This window comes from Drosophila santomea, chromosome X, assembly GCF_016746245.2.
Source record: "Drosophila santomea strain STO CAGO 1482 chromosome X, Prin_Dsan_1.1, whole genome shotgun sequence".
Classification (NCBI taxonomy): Eukaryota; Metazoa; Arthropoda; class Insecta; order Diptera; family Drosophilidae; genus Drosophila; species Drosophila santomea.
This window is the reverse complement of record NC_053021.2, coordinates 11,049,213-11,066,772: the sequence shown is the minus strand read 5'-3', so window position 1 is coordinate 11,066,772 and position 17,560 is coordinate 11,049,213. Positions and strand designations below refer to the sequence as shown.

Sequence of the window (17,560 nt, the reverse complement as noted above, 5' to 3'; positions counted from 1 at the left end):
ATACAACTCAATTTATTGAAAACAATAACGTCACATGAATAGAGCAAATCAACTTGCTTTTCCGTCAATAGATAAACGTGGCAGAAAATTTGTGTAAATCGTTTAGCTGACTCACTGTGAGCACATTTAACTAAACATTAACAGTGCACCTAAATTGATTATTAAAGCTAATTGATCACAAGCAGCAGTAAACGCTCGAAAATAATTGAATTCAATCGGGAACAAGCCCACACAATCAGAAAATAAAGCCATCAATGTGGGATATAAATGCATTTTTATGAAAAGTAAACGAGATGCGGAAGGCCATAGAAATGAATTACATTTTATGGAAATATTCTAGCAGCCATATTGTTGTAGTCTGCTCCTGCTAAATATTTAATTATTCTATAGCTGTTTGGCTGATGAATATTTCTCAATATATGCATATGTTTGCTCAAACATTTAAGTATTTTATTACTCTGTAGAATCTAAGCCTCATGGGCCAAGAAATATGCAATATATTAAAGCATTTTCCGAGCATTTGAAGCACACAAGCGTAGGCAATTTTCTGGGCACACATGATGACTCATTCAAGTGACACAGCGAGATGAAAAATTGAGCAGCGAGTAAAAGGATTTTGTGACAGCTTCCGTTTCCGGTTCCGCCATCAAGTTCAAGTATCCTTTTTACGCCTATGGATTTTCGGCCACCGGAAAGGATGTGCCGCAGACATGCAAACTGCACTCGTGCGCACATTTCTTGGGCGAAATTATCAGTGGCAATCCAATCCAATGGGATCATCGGTTGGGGTCATCGAATTCGCACTAATCGTTTGAAATATTCTGGAATTGATTAGACGACACACTGATTACACACTTGAGGAAAGTTGATGCTTATCATCCCCAGCGATTCTCAATGAATTCGCCATACGGACTAGGTGTTACATTTCGTGTACTTATTACACAGACTGTAACGTGTAAATAAGATTCCCGCATTTTCTAAAAAAAAAAGGGAAAAACCCCGGAAATGCACCTTTTAATCGAAGTATTTATATGCAAATTCTTTTCAATATGGAACTGCATATGTTAATAAGGAGCTGCAATGAAATTCGAAGCAATACAAAGTAGTTTTGCATAGAAATATACCCCATTTTCGGTTTGTTCAGCCCGTTTGGAAATTTTTTAGATGATTCACCCATCGATGGCCCAGTGCCCGAGTGTCTGCATAATGGACCTAATGGCATTGGATAATCACGATCGCCCGGCGCGAACCAAAACATGAAAACATAAACAATTCTTTGAATCTGAACTTTAAAGAGCCAGCGTCTGTTTATACAATTTTACACAGCAGCGGTCAAGAGAATAGGTGCATCCTATTTAATCGAAAGTAAACTTATATTAAGATATTCCTCTTGAATCAAATTTTTAATGAAATGTATTTTCTTAACAGCAATTATAGCAATTATATATATATAAATGTAAATCAATGAAAGTTCGTTGTAGATATGTTTATGAAATCCGTCATGCGAATATAGGTATATATAAATGTGGCGATTAGGCCGGTCATATGGAAGTATGTATATACACACAATATAGATCGATATTTTATTTTTTTTTTTGCAAATTGCTATAAATCGCTTTCCAACTTCTTGCTCATATTGCTGTGGGGCGATAAGAACAACATCGCAAGGTGCGTTTCGAAACTGTCAGGTCAAGCAAATTATTTTCAGAAATTCACTAAATTCGCGAAACTGAAAGCTTAAAAGGTGTATGTTTCTGGAGATGTAAAAGCTGCTCATCGACCGAAAATACAGATAAATTTGTATGATTTAATCTATTTTTGGCAAAACAGAGGAATTTTTCAACGGTATTGAGATCCATTTTAATATTATAAACATTTGTTTAAACACCTATGAAACGCACTGTTGGCTGGCCTGTACGCATAAACATTTCGCAGATTCGAGTAAAATTTGTTAAATTTATTGTAGAGAAAGCGCGCAAATGTCGTAAGTGTGTGATTCCATACAAATAAACACTGTACTCTTGGTTGTTTAATATAAAAATGAAGGAAGATTAACCGTGTGGACTTCAGTTGCGCGCTAAACTTTGCAAACGTCGGGCTAAATTCTGTCTGCCGATCTGATTCATTTCAAAAAGGAATTTTTGCCCAAATGGAGTCAATTAACTTCGTCATTTATATAGTACCCATGATGTCATTGATAATCGGGGGAAGCCAAGCGATTCCCTATCGACGTACGATTTTTCCGAATAATACATATTATTTTCATGTAATATATGTTAATTTTTCTACTTTTAGCGGCAGTGAATCTGTACGATCAGCAGTACTGCATGGATACATTGACGGGTCGCCAGCTTTATATAGGTGAAGTCTTCACACGAGAGGATCAGTGCGTCCGCATTCAATGCCTGGAATCGCAGCAACTTTGGGAGGATAGGTAAGTGGGCAGCTCTCGTATGTCCTATCATCAGGTGAAAGATAATACTCATCCATGGTCCAGCTGCCAGGTGCCGAAACTTACGCATGGCGATTGCAAGCCCATTCCGTCGACGAATGTGCGTGCCGAGTATCCGCGATGCTGCCCACAGTACGAGTGCAAGAGCTACGAGTCCAACTCTGGGGGAACTCTGGAGCAGACCGACACGTACGACCACTATGGAACCCTGCGATCATCCCATCTCACCGAGATGATAGTGATGCGGTCACGCCCTCGTGGCGAGATTCCCACGGCACCGGCGAGGAAGTATCAGGTCTGAAAAGTGACCTGGTATTCTGACCTTAGGAATAGTTAGTCTATAATTCAGCTCTAATATGTAAACAAAAAATGGAAGTTTATTGCGGAATACATGAATATGTTAAATAACTTTAAAAAATATCCTTATTAAACTTTATAACTGATAAAATGTAATTTTTTACACTGTGCACGTTATTCAAACTTGGCGCCCTATCGACACGGCATATCGATAACTAAGCTTATTAAATAAATATTTCCGACAACTGCAATTGATTTACATTGTATTTATTTAAAACTCCGGGATCGCTAATTTATATGTTTATTTTACTTTCTCGTTAATTTAAATATTATAATTAGTCACACTATCGATATTAGCGGTATTTATGGCGTTCTGCGATAAGCATGGACCTTTCAAGTACCCCGACATCGAATAACGATTGTACCAGTTATCGATATTAAAGCACAAGAGACAGTAAAATATTAAACTATTTCAACGAATCAACAAAATATTAAACCGCAGCGAACAATCAAAATCAGTTGGAGAGAGAGCTAGTGCCTCACATAGAAATCCGAATCCAATAGCTCTTACCGAAGGAGAACCACTTGCACTCCGTCCGAATTTCACCACAACAACACAATGTTGCTGCGTCTAGCACTTTCCGCCGCCCGTCCTGCGGGAAGCATCAAAATCCTGGCCCAGTCTCCGGCTCAGCTGTTCCGTGCCAATGCCAATCCCAATCTCAATCTCTCCGCGGTGCGCAGTTACGCCCGTGGACCAGTTCGCACCCGCGCTCCTGTGGAACAGGTGCGTGCTCCCTCGCTTAAGGAGAAGCTGATGGGACCGCCGAGTGCCAATGGTAAGGCTCTTGTGTAATCGCATCTACACCTGTGGTATAACTATCCTCTTCTCGCCTGCAGCCTACTCCATGGGCAAGGGAGCTGCCGCCGGAGCAGCCGCCGTGGGTTTGGGCGCCCTTTGCTTCTACGGCGTGGGATTGGGAAAACAAACCAGCATCGCGGATAACGCCATGTGAGTGGGGGATAGACAAGCAAAGGCAAATGGCACCATCTCTTTCTCAATACGTTCGAGATTATACCATACGCCTCTTCCTTGCGAAATTCAGAGAATGCAATAACTGAGAGTTTACCAATTCCATTTAGCATGTGGCCCCAGTATGTAAAGGATCGCATCCAGAGCACCTATGCCTTTTTCGGTGGCTCTTGCGTTCTCACCGCGGCCGCAGCAGCAGCCACCTTCCGCTCGCACCGTCTCCTGGAGCTGGCCTCTCGTGGCGGCATCTTGGTGAGTTCTCTTGCACAATCGGCAGTTGTTGCGTACCAGACCAACAGACACAACAGCACATGACACTACCTTCCATTTCCCTTCAATCGCTTAGGCGACCATTGCTTCACTGGCTCTGGTCATTGGTAGCGGAGCCGTGGCCCGTTCTATTGAGTACCAGCCGGGTCTGGGAGCCAAGCACCTGGCCTGGGCGGTGCACTGCGCCATTCTGGGCGCCGTGATCGCTCCAATTTGCTTCGTGGGCGGACCGATTCTAACGCGCGCCGCCCTCTACACGGGCGGAATTGTTGGTGGCTTGTCCACGATCGCCGCGTGTGCACCCAGCGATAAGTTCCTCTACATGGGTGGTCCGCTGGCCATTGGCTTGGGCGTCGTCTTCGCCTCCTCGCTGGCCTCCATGTGGCTGCCGCCCACCACGGCGCTGGGCGCAGGTGAGTTTCCCGCATGTTTCACCGGGACTACCACCACTTTTTGTCTTAAACAATCATTGTAAAGTGGACGTAATCCCCTATTGAATGAATTCTCAAACAGAGTTAACCCGCTAAACTAACTTTTCGTAGGTCTGGCCTCCATGTCCTTGTACGGCGGCCTCGTCCTCTTCAGTGGCTTCCTGCTCTACGACACCCAGCGCATGGTGCGCCGCGCAGAGGTCTTTCCCCATTACGCTCCCTACGATCCCATCAACGCGTGAGTTTACTCCTCTATGCCATGCTGAAGCCCTATTTAATGTATATGTTTTTATCTTTATTTTAGCTCAATGTCGATCTACATGGATGTGCTGAACATATTCATCCGCATCGTCACCATTCTGAGTGGCGGTCAGCGCAGGAAGTGAGCACTGAAGACAAACATGTGATGCAAGGATAATACCCCTGATATATATTTATACTGTTGTTAAAATAAACCGATCGAGTTAAGAACATAACAAAACATAAAAACATACTTTTTATAAGGTCAATTAAAAATATTAGTACATTTTGAGCTTTAAGCGATTTATGTAGCTAGCCTTTAACCGATATTTGCAGCAGTTGGAATCGTTGTTATCGATAGCTCAAGTACCTTAATTAATATAATGTTGTATTATCTAATTATTTAATGAATTGCGTCGTACCACATTTTTTCCTCATCATATACAAGTACTATTTTTGTTTTAATTCAAAAAGCGATGGCAACATAAAGTTGGGCTACAGCGGCTTATCGATATGGAATCGATGTTTCTTTCAGCTTTTTTCGACAGGACCTGAGCATTCCTGCCAGGAATTGTTTAAATATTTCGAGTCGAGCCGTTTGACAGTTGGAAATAAGTTCTCCCGCAGAAGCGCCAAGTTTTCCGATTTTAGGTGGCTGTGAGAAAATAGGCTTCGCCGGCTTTCCACTTCATAGACACTTGACAAACATTCTCGTCCCTGCAAACACACGTCTCGTATCGTATATCGGTAATAATATAGCAAAAGTTGCCCAAATACTGCATATATTTCATATTTTGGTTCACTAGCAGCTTCGTCCCGTTGCCAGAAGGTGCTCGACGAAGTCCCGACTGCCGTTCCCACCTGAGACAGGTGAGTGTAGCTGTGGGCATGGCATCAGCTGCTGGAGGAGGAGGAGGTGGTGGCTGCCAGACGCCCGGCCGCGCCCTTAAAGCCGGCAAATCGATTTCCTAACTTGCACTCACCACACATCGCATGCCCAATTTCAGCTGCTGTCATTGCAAGTGCAGTCGAAGAGGACGCGAAGCAGAGAGGCCAACTGACCACCGATCCTGGCCAGAAGTTTGCCATGGAACGCCGCTACCTGAAGAATCCCTTTGCCGATTTTGCGGGCGGGGAGAATACACCGTTCGCCAGCGATGAGGAGCACATCAAGAACCTGATCTGCACCTATGTGGACGCCATACTGGAGCACTGTCATCCGAACAACGATGAGGAGGACAATCGTGGTGATCTGTATGTGGGCAATGCCGGCATTGCCTTCATGTTCTGGAAGCTCAACAGCTGCGAGCCGACACGCGATCTCTATCCGGCACTGGATCACGCGGCATCGTTCATCCGCAATGCCAAGGTGAATGCAAAGCGGTACAAGAAGCGCTCCGCCGAGCGCTACTCCTTCCTTTGCGGCAATGCTGGAATCTATGCCGTCTCGGCAGCCATTTCGCAGGAGCTCAAGGACACCGAGGAGCTGTCCGACGACTTGGCCAACTTCAAGTCGGGCATCCCGTCCAGCAAGGAGTTCATGCACACCAAATACGGCTGCGACGAGGTACTGGTGGGCCGTGCTGGCTATCTATCCGGCTGCTATTGGCTAAACGACGTGCTGCCGGAGAAGAAGATCACCGACGACGACCTGGTATCCATTTGCCAGCTAATCGTGACCAGCGGCCGCGAGTACAGCAAGCAGAACAATTCGCCGTGTCCGTTGATGTACCAGTACCATGGCACGGAGTACCTGGGTGCGGCCCATGGCCTGTGCGCCATTCTGCACATGCTGTTGGACAGCCCGTGGTTCCGCACGATACCCATATCGGCGCCGGCCGCCGAGCTGCGCGACATCAAGCGCTCGATTGATTTCTTTCTGGAGCTGCAGGACAGCGACGGCAACTTTCCAGTGGCACTGGAGGATCTGCGCTCCGGCAGGGACAAACGTCTGGTGCACTGGTGCCATGGCGCACCCGGCGCTGTCTATGTGCTGGCCAAGGCCTATCTGATCTTCAAGGAGGAGAAGTACTTGAACTCGCTGCGTCGCTGTGCGGATATGGTTTGGAAGAAGGGCTTTCTGCGCAAGGGACCGGGCATCTGCCATGGCGTGGCCGGCAATGGCTATGTGTTCCTGCTGCTGTTTCGCCTGACCAACGAGATGAGGTACCTGTACAGGGCGCACAAGTTCATGGAGCTACTCACCAATGCCGAGTTTAAGCTGCGCGCCAGGACACCAGATCGTCCGCATAGCTTGTACGAGGGCGTGGCCGGCACCGTTTGCTTCCTCGTTGATCTCCTCGAGCCGGAGCAGGCCTACTTCCCGTTCATGGACGTATTTCACTAAACCGGGGAGGGGGACTAGAAAGATCCAGCCCGACCAATGCTCAACACAACTTTCAAATCAGGGAGAGTTATCATAATTTCTAGTCACTTGTTTGCCAATTTTTCCGTTGTAGTTCTCTCATTGTTGCCTTTGCGTTAATCCAGCGGACTGGGACGTTGGAGTGAAAGATGGAGGATGCTTGGTGCTAAGTGCTGCAAAGATCCCAGGTCCTGATGGAGCCCGTATCCGATCTCTGAGCGCACCGCATGCAGGAATGTTCTCAGTCATTCTCATATCAAAATTCTCTGTGCTTTACGCTAAGCAATTAACTTAATACATTGATACTTATACACAGACATATTACATATACATTATATTTATATACAATTTATATTATATATATATAAATACTATATATATATATATATATATATACATACTTGCGCTGACATCTATATACAGACAAACATAATACTTAAATGCATAGTGTGCTTTATACCTACGAGTAATCCACGAAGAGCTCTCAATCTATTGTCAATGAGAATGAAATAAATCATTGTACTATTTTATACGGATATGTACAATCCCGTGGCCAGTTTCGATCCACCCCACGGCAATCGACTCCATGGTTATACGGCTGAATACCCCAAAACAAGTTGTACTCCTTTTGTGTGGATTATTGCCAAGTTTAGGTGTTATTCCTGTTTGATTTGCTAATGCGTAGGAATTGATTGAAATCTGGTTTATCAACGCCTTAAAATCCTAATAGCAATGTACATCTGACATCAGTGCTTGATTGGCATTAAAGTAAGTTCAACAGTATATCATTATTTTGTGATCTGTATCATCGTGTATAATCTAAACTAAACCTTGCAGTCCGTAAAAGAGGGAGGTATCATTATCGCCATACAGCTTACTCATACTGTTACTACCGTTGAGAGTTCGGGATTCCGTCTCTCTGTAATATAACTAATTTGCTTTTGTTGGCCCGAATGGCGCTATAAACCAAATTGATTGCCTGTTTATTACATGGCTGTGCTGCTCGTATATTTTGTTTGCCCCAGAACGTAATAAACGATCGCTTGTAGAAGGGTTTTACTCCGTACATCAAGTGCCGTGGCCGAGTAACATGTGTCAGCAGGTGAATATTACCGGAATAGCGGTCGTGGTATCCGATTGTCCCTATCTCGACCATACTTGCTTATCGGGGATCTATAGGTGCATATCATTAAGTGCTTGATACCCGGCAAGTGCGACCATTGAGGGGATATTCAGGCTATTCTGTTTACTTGCCACTTGAGAAATAACACGTGCAACGCGGCGTATGAGTAATGTGAAGAACATAGAACTAATTTAAAGTGTGAGTGCAAGCTTTTTGTTGAAAAGAAATTGTATTTAATTGAAAATTGCAGTTTCTTGTCACTTCTTATAGCCCGATAATTTATCTGCTGACTAAAATAGCAATACGGCAGAAATTAAAATCACAATATGTGGGTAGTGGGAAAAACAAGCTGAATTTATACACTGCAGGCAAAAAAGTTAGTAATATATATACGCAATTGCAATAGCATAAATTTAAAGCTTATATAACCAATGCAAAGTGAACACAATACAATGTTTCAATTCTATAAAATAATTTAAATTATTAATTAGAGATATATCAATTTATAACAGGAAACTCAAAGTCTTAGTACTTGAATTACATTATAAAATGTTCAAAATTCAATGTTGTGTATAGTAATATAAAACATTCAAATGAGAAGTTTATTTGTATTTAAAATGCCATAAAATGTTTGATTATTTATCCAAGTTAAGCATGTGCAGAGCAATATGCCCCAGTTTTTCCAAGTGTGCAGGTCGTGCATAAAGTACATACTTGGCTCTTATCAGCGGAGGAAGGGTACCCACGATGTCCAGATCGGATCGGGTGCGAGGCCCATTCAGAATTCGCGGGCGTCGCAATTTTGGCCATTCAGTTGCTTTATCGACGGCCATCGGGTTGGGTGTGTTTACACTTGAATTTATTTCGTTGCCTATTTTCCGGTCAGGTGCAGTTGCGTTCGAGTGAAATGGCAACCGCTTGCAATCGAGTGACATGGTCGCTGTTCGCGGTGGTGATGGCGGCCATGTGGTCATCCTCGGAGGCTGTCAACAGGGAGGGCTTTCCCGTGTCCCTCATCCACATCAATGACTTGCACGCCAGGTGAGGCATGATCGAATTGGATCGGTTTATGGCCAGCACATGATCGTAAACCATGGCCTATCAGGTCCACGTACTGATTTCGTTTCGTATGCCGATTCCCCGATCCCGATAACGATACGGCCATGGCAAATCAACAAACACGAGCCCACTTAATAGCTAATCCACGCTTCGATTGCGATCCGTTCATCCGCAGGTTCGAGGCCACGGATACCTCCGGTGGCACCTGCGACGAGGGCGAGGAGTGCATCGGTGGCTATCCACGCACCGTCTACACCGTGAGGCGTCTGCTCGCGGAGCAGGCGGAGCTCAATCCCATTTACATCAATGCTGGCGACAGCTTCCAGGGCACGTTGTGGTACAACATCGGACGATGGAACGTCACCCAGCAGCTGCTGAACCTTCTGCCCGCTGATGTCATGGTAAGTGCTGCTATCCATGGGCTACTTGGATGGACATCCACCATTTACTAACCATTTCAGACGCTCGGCAATCACGAGTTCGATCACGGCGTGGAGGGCGTGGTGCCCTTCCTGGAGACGGTGCAGACCAACATGCTGGTGGCCAACATGGACTGCGCCCATGAGCCCACCATGGAGGGCAAGTACAACAAGTCGATGATAATCGAGCGATCGGGACGCAAGATTGGCGTGATTGGTATTATCCTGGAGACAACATACGTGAGTTTTGGCAATTCCATCACCTAGATTGCTTATTAGTTCAGTGAATATGCTGCAGGATCTGGCCAATACCGGCAAGGTGATCTTCCGCAACGAGAGCGACACCATCCGCGAGGAGGCGCAGCTGCTGAAGGCCCAGGGTGCCAACATCATCATCGTGGTCTCCCACTGCGGCTACGATGTGGATCAGCAGATCGCTGAGAATGCCGGCGAGTGGATCGATGTCATCGTGGGCTCCCACTCGCACACCTTCCTCTACACGGGTGATCCGCCCGGACCGGACACGCCTGCCGGTGATTACCCCACCGAGGTGATCCACAGCTCTGGCCATCGCGTGCTCATCGTCCAGGCATCGGCCTACGCTCGCTACGTGGGCAACCTGATCGTCTACTTCGATGACAACGGCGATGTGCTGGACTTCGAGGGCGACCCGCTCTACATGGACCAATCCGTGCCAGAAGGTCAGTACGAGTGGTTATATGTGGGGATCGTAAAGTTCTCGAATGGCCTTATAATTCCCAAGTTGTTTTTCTGCGGCCTTTTTGCGTTTCTTTCCAAAACAACTAAACTCTCGATTATTTAGTTATTTGCTTGCATTTATGGTATTATTTCCGTGCCTGATAATCCTAGTGCTTAAGTTTGTTACTTTGTGAAAGCTGAAAGTGATTTTTTTTCTGTGTAACTATATAAGTTATTGTTCCTACGTACACTGTGAAAAATCAGTTCCTGTTGCTGGCTGTGTGCGCCATGTGAAAGTCACTGATTGCAGAGTGTATTCATTATGTGTCCGTGCATTGTGCTCCCTGCAGATGAGGAAGTACTGAAGGCCATGCAGCCATGGAAGGAGGAGATCGACGTAATGGGGAAGGTAGTGGTGGGCTATACCAAGGTGGACCTCACCAAGAACGATTGTGCTGCCGGAGAGTGCAACCTGGGCAATTTCTTCTGCGACGCCATGGTGCATTCTGTAAGTGGAAAAAAACGTTTGGTAGATCAAATATATGGAATCTACCCACTTGCAGTTCGTCGGCATGGCTTCGTATGAGCAGAAGATCTGGACGAACGTATCCGCCGGACTCATGAACATCGGAGGACTCCGCGTGCCGCTCAACAGGGGCAGTGAGTATTGGAACTCATAACAAAAGTTATTGGGTTCATAAGCAGTGAAGATCTCAATTATAATGCTATGATTTTGCACTCCCAAGATCTCACGTACGCACACATAGTCAGCATGTCGCCCTTCGAGAACACGCTGGTTTCCTACAATCTGCCGGGCAGCAAGATAGTGGAGGCCATGGAGTGGGCCTTGAGCAAGGTGGACCTGGAGAACGGGGTGACCGGATCGTACATCAATCTGCAATTCTCCGGCATACGGGCGAAATACGACTACACGAAGCCCGTGGGATCGCGGGTTATATCCGTATCGATTCGTTGCGCGGAGTGCGAGGTGCCCAAGTACGAGCCTCTGGTATCCGACAAGCTCTACCGTCTCACGTCGCCCAACTTCCTGCAGGCTGGTGGCGATGGGTACACCATGCTCGCCGAGGGCACTGACCTCCAGTACGTACACTCCACACTCATCTGGTATCCCATGTTATAATTGCATTTCAATATTTATTGATTTCAGGTGGGGCGTCACGGACTTGGATGCCCTAATCTCGTACAGCAATCACGTCAATCCCATTTACCAGGGCCTCGAGGGTCGCATTACAGTGCTCAACTGATTGTGTATTATATCCATAATGTTCAATTCTTGCATTTGCCACAATAAAACGAACAGGGAAAGTTCTTAAACATTTCTGTCTTTTTTTGTTAGTATATTATGCAATTATTGAAGAGAAATGATGCTGGGAAATAAGTTTGGAGCTATAGTAATATAACACCACTTACCATTCGAAATCCGTTAAAGATGAGATCGTTCTGCAAGCCATGGTGCCTTGGCAACTGGCGATGGAACCCATTGCGGACCGGATAGTGGGCCAAAGTCGGGTAAATCTCCAGCAGAGTCAGTGCAGCAGAGGGGAATGCAATCTGGGTAACTTCTTCACCGATGCCATGCTTCATGCGGTAAGTAAGGGTGGGTTCCACCCACTTGGCACTGACCCTAGTCCAACGAGAATCTTTAGTTTGTTAGGGATGCTTCATCATCATCGGAGGACAGTTGGAGCAACGTGACCATAGCATTGACATCCACAGGGACTTTTCGAGTCCCTATTCCAGCTGGCAGTGAGTGCAATCCTAAGTTTTGAAAACTTCATGTATCACAAATCAAATGGTTATTATTAAAATAGTATTATATACCCACAGACATCACCTACAAGCAATTGTTTGCCATGTGTCCCTGGCAGAATAGACTGGTGGCCCTAAGTCTCCGAGGAAGGCACATTGTGGAGCTGCTGGAGCACGTGGTGGCGCCCATGAATGCCAGCTCGCCAACGCCGCGATCCTCCCGATTCCTCCAGGTTTCCGGCCTCCGTATCCGCTACGATTTGAACGCCGATCAGCGAGTGTTCAGTGTGCGAGTAAGGTGCTCCAAGTGCCAGGTGCCCAGGTACAATGCTCTGGATTTGGAGCAGAAGTACCGCGTGGTGGTCATGGAGTACCTGGCGAGTGGCAAGAACGGTTTCAGCGTAATCAGTGAAAATGCAGAAGATCCAGAGTAAGTACGATAAATACGATATCTGAATAAAGTAATAATTATTGTTTTCTCAGGTTTGGTCCTTTCGATTTGGACGCCTTGATGGACTACATGAACTCCATCGGACCAATTACCAATGGAATCGAGCAAAGGATTCAGTTTGTTAATACTTAGCATTTGCAACATTTAATATGAAATATACATACGTTATTATTTTGGAAAAACAGAAATGCGCGAAAACTGAAATGCACGGTACTATCGCGTGCCAATTATACACATCTCTAGCATTACGACCCAAAGCTTATTTCGATTCTTATTTCCGATCCATTTTGTTAGGTACTAAAATATAATTGGATAATCAATAGTTTTGTTGCATATAAAAATAATAATATGTTATAGCTATTTTTAATCTCCCATATGAATACAACAAAAGCAATTTATCGGTAAAAGATCAAGTTAGTATTAAGTTAACTTGCTATGCGAGTCCCCCAAATGGCTGCCAATAATATTCGATTGGCCAGAAAGGCAATCGATAATCGCCGGCTATTTCCGATGGCCCGCGAACGGTCACATCGATAGACATTAAGGTTAGGAAGTTCGGACCGCCTGTGCGCACATTTCGAAGCGAGTAAACTGTGGTGAAGTGAGCTTGTTGTTTCACATCAAATAGAATCGGAAGCGTTCGTTTAACTGTCTTGTCAATAATTCGCAGTACCAGTTTAATTCACAGTAAGTCCTAAATTCCGATTTCTAGCGCCATTCCCGCTTTCCCAATTGCATTCTAAGTTTCCGTGTGCCCTCGCGTGCAAGTGTGTGTGTGTGTGCCATTGGCGATTATATAAGAGCGAACAATCTGGCAGATAGCCGGCAAATCGTGTTTCCAGAAGATTCTGCTTATTGATTTAAGCAACGCGTACAATGTCTGCATTTTAGTAAATTATTACATCCTAATAAGAATTTAGCAAATTCACCTTACACACACACACACACACACACAGGCGCGTACATTGGAAAGCTGGTGGAAACTTAGTTGCACATGTTTTCCACTGCTTGCCGGCAATTTCACATTTATCAGAAGGCATTGCATGTGCTTCTACTGCTTGCTCTTTCCACTCTCGTTTTGCGGAAATCTTGGGTTCATTGAATAACATGCCCTCCGATTTCGGGAGCTATTTGTGTTTCGCCCAAGTGCTGGTTACATAAATCGTTTCTTCTGGAATGCTCGGTGCCGAGATGTCATTGTTGTCCGTTCAACGGGGGGTGGGCAGGGCACTGGAACGCAGGGGCCTGGCCGGTACAGTGAAGCCTCGCCGAAGCAACGATAATAATTTACATAATAGTAGGGCGCGCTACCGTAATGCTGTAAAAACTCATTGGTTCGGTTTTATTTTCCTTCTTCAAAAAAATATTCATCCTTATAAATATCATTTCATCATTTTAATTGACAAAAAAAAACATTGATGATTACTGATTTAATTCATCTTATTCTTCCTTATATTGTTTTCATTAAGTACAAACTCAAAATACATATTTTTGCTGAGCAAATGGCTTATGCAATTTGCTCACAGATATTAATTACTTTATGTAATTTTTAAATCTAATGATTTTCATAAACAGAACCTCTATTATCTGTATTTGTCTTATCCACGTGATTATGTTAATGATGAATTCTGTAATATTGTTTATTAATAAAATGTATAATAATTCGTCATAACTCCTTAACTATTCCCAATTGTGTATATACATTGTTAGGAACACGTGCAATACACATTTATGTAATTTCCAGAAATATATTTAATTTTTGGCTAAAAATGTACAAATATAGTAGTCTGAATATCCATTGGTTTTTACTGTCAGTTGTTTGAGTAGCTCACACGCACTGATTATCGGAAAACTCAAACGATCTGTCTGTGTTTAGCTGTGCTCACGTTATTTTCCGAATTCCACATTCGAGAACGAAGATTTCTAACCTTTGACCCGCTGGAAGCAATCGCTTATCAACTAAGAAACTACAAAGTAAACAACGCAAGAAACCACATCTTAGTGAAACTCTTGGGGGCAGAACACGTGCTCTGATTCGCCGGCTCTCAGTCACCAATCAATAAACTCAATCCCAATCCCTCTCTGCTCATCCACAGATGTTCCGTTTGCCAGTTTCGCTTGCTCGCTCCTCCATCAGCCGCCAGTTGGCCGTGCGCGGTTATGCGAAGGACGTGCGTTTCGGTCCTGAGGTGCGCGCCTTGATGCTCCAGGGCGTCGATGTGCTGGCCGATGCTGTGGCAGTGACCATGGGCCCCAAGGGTCGCAATGTGATCATCGAGCAGTCGTGGGGCTCGCCCAAGATCACCAAGGACGGCGTCACTGTTGCCAAGTCCATTGAGCTGAAGGACAAGTTCCAGAACATTGGTGCCAAGCTGGTCCAGGATGTGGCCAACAACACCAATGAGGAGGCCGGTGATGGTACCACCACGGCCACCGTTCTGGCTCGCGCCATCGCCAAGGAGGGCTTCGAGAAGATCTCCAAGGGCGCCAATCCCGTCGAGATCCGTCGCGGTGTCATGGTGGCCGTTGAGACCGTCAAGGACAACCTCAAGTCCATGTCGCGCCCCGTGAGCACTCCCGAGGAGATCGCTCAGGTGGCCACCATCTCGGCCAACGGCGATCAGGCCATCGGCAACCTTATCAGCGAGGCCATGAAGAAGGTGGGACGCGATGGCGTCATCACCGTCAAGGATGGCAAGACCCTCAACGATGAGCTGGAGGTGATCGAGGGCATGAAGTTCGATCGCGGCTACATTTCGCCCTACTTCATCAACTCCTCGAAGGGCGCCAAGGTGGAGTTCCAGGATGCCCTGCTCCTGCTGTCCGAGAAGAAGATTTCCTCCGTGCAGAGCATCATTCCCGCTCTGGAGCTGTCCAACGCCCAGCGCAAGCCCCTGGTCATCATTGCCGAGGATATCGATGGTGAGGCCCTGAGCACCCTGGTGGTGAACCGCCTCAAGATCGGTCTGCAGGTGGCTGCCGTCAAGGCTCCCGGATTCGGTGACAACCGCAAGAGCACCCTTACCGACATGGCCATCGCCTCCGGCGGCATTGTCTTCGGCGATGATGCTGATCTCGTCAAGCTGGAAGATGTTAAGGTTAGCGATTTGGGCCAGGTCGGCGAGGTGGTGATCACCAAGGACGACACCCTTCTGCTGAAGGGCAAGGGCAAGAAGGATGATGTGCTCCGTCGCGCCAATCAGATCAAGGAACAGATCGAGGACACCACCTCCGAGTACGAGAAGGAGAAGCTGCAGGAGCGTCTGGCCCGCTTGGCCTCCGGCGTTGCCCTGCTGCGCGTTGGCGGCTCCAGCGAGGTGGAGGTCAACGAGAAGAAGGATCGCGTTCACGATGCCCTGAACGCCACCCGCGCTGCCGTCGAAGAGGGAATCGTTCCCGGAGGTGGCACCGCTCTGCTGCGTTGCATTGAGAAGCTGGAGGGTGTTCAGACCACCAATGAGGATCAGGTACGCACATCTCTTTCCCTCTCTGTTCTGTTATCCGTGTTAACCTGTATGAAATCCCTCACAGAAACTCGGCGTGGAGATTGTTCGTCGTGCCCTGCGCATGCCATGCATGACGATTGCCAAGAACGCCGGCGTTGATGGCGCCATGGTGGTGGCCAAGGTGGAGACCCAGACCGGTGACTACGGCTACGATGCGCTGAAGGGCGAGTACGGCAACCTGATCGAGAAGGGCATCATCGATCCCACCAAGGTGGTGCGCACCGCCATCACTGACGCCTCCGGTGTCGCCTCGCTGCTGACCACCGCCGAGGCTGTGGTTACCGAGATCCCCAAGGAGGATGGTGCTCCTGGCATGCCCGGCATGGGTGGTATGGGCGGCATGGGAGGCATGGGCGGCATGGGTGGCATGATGTAAGCCACTGCCAGTGAGAGTGGGCGACAGACAGAGAGAGGGGGAGTGAGATGTGATGAGAACCGAAGCCAGCATACTGTTTAAATCATGATGCGAAACGATGCCGCCGAGTGGCCAGCGGCGAACGCAGCTCATCAGTCAGTCAGTCGGTCAGTAAGCAGTCGAAGCGAGACCCACCAATATCTCTTACATCGGTGCATCCAGCCGGAATCACACCCACCACCATTTGACTCCGCACACATTCTAATCCTTGATGGAACTTTGTTTTGCTTCGCATTTATCCTTTGGCAAGAGCAGAAACATCAACACACAAACCAACCGGCTGGGTGTGAGCTCGCCGAGACTGCAGCGTTCGCTCCGCCACACGCCGTCGCCTCCATTGTGCTCCACGTTTTTTTAACTATTCCTTAACTCTATTTTTTTTTACATGTTATATATGTAAAGATACCGCTAGTTGTAAAATATATTAAATAAATCCGAAGTTAAATTGAGGAAAAACCTGGGCATTTGTATCTCTTTGTTCGCTACGTTGGGTTGCCCAAAATGAGAATGACTGTCGCCTTTTTTGAATTGTTGTGCTCAAATTTATATTTGTTGCTTTTTCGCTTTTTTGTTTGTTTTGTTTATTAATTATAAATACATTTAATAAAAAAAAACCTAAATAATGTAACGCTTAGATGTTTAAAAGAAAGAAAAATATGTTGCATATACTCCGCATACGGTTAATGGGTCCGGGGCCAGGAGGTGGCCTCTGCTGGCGACTGGTTGGTGGGCAATTGCATGCTCTTGCTTCCGCTCCAACTCCAGCTTCAGCTGATTCTGATTCTGATCCTGATCCCGATCGCGATCCCCTCCTGGCGCCGGCGTTAACGATTAACGATGACACAATGGCAGTACGTATGTGATCGATGGCGGCGATGGGTTGTCGGCTGCCCGCGCCGACTCCGCCCTCGAGGCCTATGGCTATGACTTGTCTGGCAGCAGGAGGCTGTGCTCCTTCTGCAGCTGCTGCTTCATCTGGTGACGCTCCACGTCCACCGCGTTCGCATCCGCATCCGCGTCCGCTCCCGTT

The 17,560-nt window shown here is 46.5% G+C and overlaps 5 protein-coding genes across 7 annotated transcripts; all 5 read left to right on the top strand.

Annotated features, from left to right (window-relative positions):
- Positions 1-2,134: 2,134 nt before the first annotated feature.
- On the top strand, positions 2,135-2,974 carry LOC120455836. Its single transcript, XM_039642306.2, has 3 exons — positions 2,135-2,231; positions 2,296-2,434; positions 2,498-2,974. The coding sequence occupies exons 1-3, from the start codon at positions 2,150-2,152 to the stop codon at positions 2,751-2,753; spliced, it is 477 nt and encodes a 158-aa protein (XP_039498240.1). The 5' UTR covers positions 2,135-2,149; the 3' UTR covers positions 2,754-2,974.
- Positions 2,975-3,172: 198 nt separating this feature from the next.
- LOC120456056 (growth hormone-inducible transmembrane protein) lies at positions 3,173-4,972 on the top strand. The gene is made up of 6 exons (XM_039642638.2): positions 3,173-3,588; positions 3,650-3,761; positions 3,893-4,034; positions 4,129-4,465; positions 4,595-4,721; positions 4,788-4,972. Exons 1-6 carry the CDS (start codon positions 3,369-3,371, stop codon positions 4,867-4,869), a joined length of 1,020 nt encoding a protein of 339 aa, XP_039498572.1. The 5' UTR covers positions 3,173-3,368; the 3' UTR covers positions 4,870-4,972.
- A 250-nt stretch (positions 4,973-5,222) lies between these two features.
- On the top strand, positions 5,223-7,618 carry LOC120456055 (lanC-like protein 3 homolog). Of its 2 annotated transcripts, none has more exons than XM_039642637.2 (3): positions 5,223-5,470; positions 5,530-5,593; positions 5,731-7,618. In XM_039642637.2, exon 3 carries the CDS (start codon positions 5,811-5,813, stop codon positions 7,068-7,070), a length of 1,260 nt encoding a protein of 419 aa, XP_039498571.1. In that variant the 5' UTR covers positions 5,223-5,470; positions 5,530-5,593; positions 5,731-5,810; the 3' UTR covers positions 7,071-7,618. The 2 variants fall into 2 exon arrangements, with proteins under 2 accessions (XP_039498571.1, XP_039498570.1); XM_039642636.2 differs by having other exon boundaries at positions 5,224-5,470; positions 5,533-5,593.
- A 1,399-nt stretch (positions 7,619-9,017) lies between these two features.
- LOC120456689 (apyrase) lies at positions 9,018-12,763 on the top strand. Of its 2 annotated transcripts, none has more exons than XM_039643653.2 (8): positions 9,018-9,252; positions 9,446-9,671; positions 9,732-9,929; positions 9,988-10,390; positions 11,839-11,996; positions 12,056-12,155; positions 12,237-12,588; positions 12,642-12,763. In XM_039643653.2, the coding sequence occupies exons 1-8, from the start codon at positions 9,119-9,121 to the stop codon at positions 12,739-12,741; spliced, it is 1,671 nt and encodes a 556-aa protein (XP_039499587.1). In that variant the 5' UTR covers positions 9,018-9,118; the 3' UTR covers positions 12,742-12,763. The 2 variants fall into 2 exon arrangements, with proteins under 2 accessions (XP_039499587.1, XP_039499585.1); XM_039643651.2 differs by lacking the exons at positions 11,839-11,996; positions 12,056-12,155; positions 12,237-12,588; positions 12,642-12,763 and adding exons at positions 10,739-10,896; positions 10,952-11,048; positions 11,135-11,489; positions 11,557-11,723 and having other exon boundaries at positions 9,028-9,252.
- Positions 12,764-13,139: 376 nt separating this feature from the next.
- On the top strand, positions 13,140-16,986 carry LOC120457028 (heat shock protein 60A). The gene is made up of 3 exons (XM_039644190.1): positions 13,140-13,296; positions 14,706-16,076; positions 16,141-16,986. Exons 2-3 carry the CDS (start codon positions 14,706-14,708, stop codon positions 16,489-16,491), a joined length of 1,722 nt encoding a protein of 573 aa, XP_039500124.1. The 5' UTR covers positions 13,140-13,296; the 3' UTR covers positions 16,492-16,986.
- Positions 16,987-17,560: the final 574 nt, after the last annotated feature.

What these genes read in the sequence shown, in the direction of transcription:
- LOC120456689 (XM_039643653.2), top strand. Translation starts at nt 9,119, where the DNA reads ATGGCAACCGCTTGCAATCGAGTGACATGGTCGCTGTTCGCGGTGGTG. An exon ending in ATCAATGACTTGCACGCCAG is followed by an intron (nt 9,253 to 9,445) that starts GTGAGGCATGAT and finishes GTTCATCCGCAG; the next exon opens with GTTCGAGGCCACGGATACCT. An exon ending in AGTCCCTATTCCAGCTGGCA is followed by an intron (nt 12,156 to 12,236) that starts GTGAGTGCAATC and finishes ATATACCCACAG; the next exon opens with ACATCACCTACAAGCAATTG.
- LOC120457028 (XM_039644190.1), top strand. Translation starts at nt 14,706, where the DNA reads ATGTTCCGTTTGCCAGTTTCGCTTGCTCGCTCCTCCATCAGCCGCCAG. An exon ending in AGACCACCAATGAGGATCAG is followed by an intron (nt 16,077 to 16,140) that starts GTACGCACATCT and finishes AATCCCTCACAG; the next exon opens with AAACTCGGCGTGGAGATTGT.
- LOC120455836 (XM_039642306.2), top strand. Translation starts at nt 2,150, where the DNA reads ATGGAGTCAATTAACTTCGTCATTTATATAGTACCCATGATGTCATTG. An exon ending in CCAAGCGATTCCCTATCGAC is followed by an intron (nt 2,232 to 2,295) that starts GTACGATTTTTC and finishes TTCTACTTTTAG; the next exon opens with CGGCAGTGAATCTGTACGAT. An exon ending in CAGCAACTTTGGGAGGATAG is followed by an intron (nt 2,435 to 2,497) that starts GTAAGTGGGCAG and finishes TCCATGGTCCAG; the next exon opens with CTGCCAGGTGCCGAAACTTA.
- LOC120456056 (XM_039642638.2), top strand. Translation starts at nt 3,369, where the DNA reads ATGTTGCTGCGTCTAGCACTTTCCGCCGCCCGTCCTGCGGGAAGCATC. An exon ending in AGCATCGCGGATAACGCCAT is followed by an intron (nt 3,762 to 3,892) that starts GTGAGTGGGGGA and finishes AATTCCATTTAG; the next exon opens with CATGTGGCCCCAGTATGTAA. An exon ending in CCCTACGATCCCATCAACGC is followed by an intron (nt 4,722 to 4,787) that starts GTGAGTTTACTC and finishes TCTTTATTTTAG; the next exon opens with CTCAATGTCGATCTACATGG.
- LOC120456055 (XM_039642637.2), top strand. Translation starts at nt 5,811, where the DNA reads ATGGAACGCCGCTACCTGAAGAATCCCTTTGCCGATTTTGCGGGCGGG.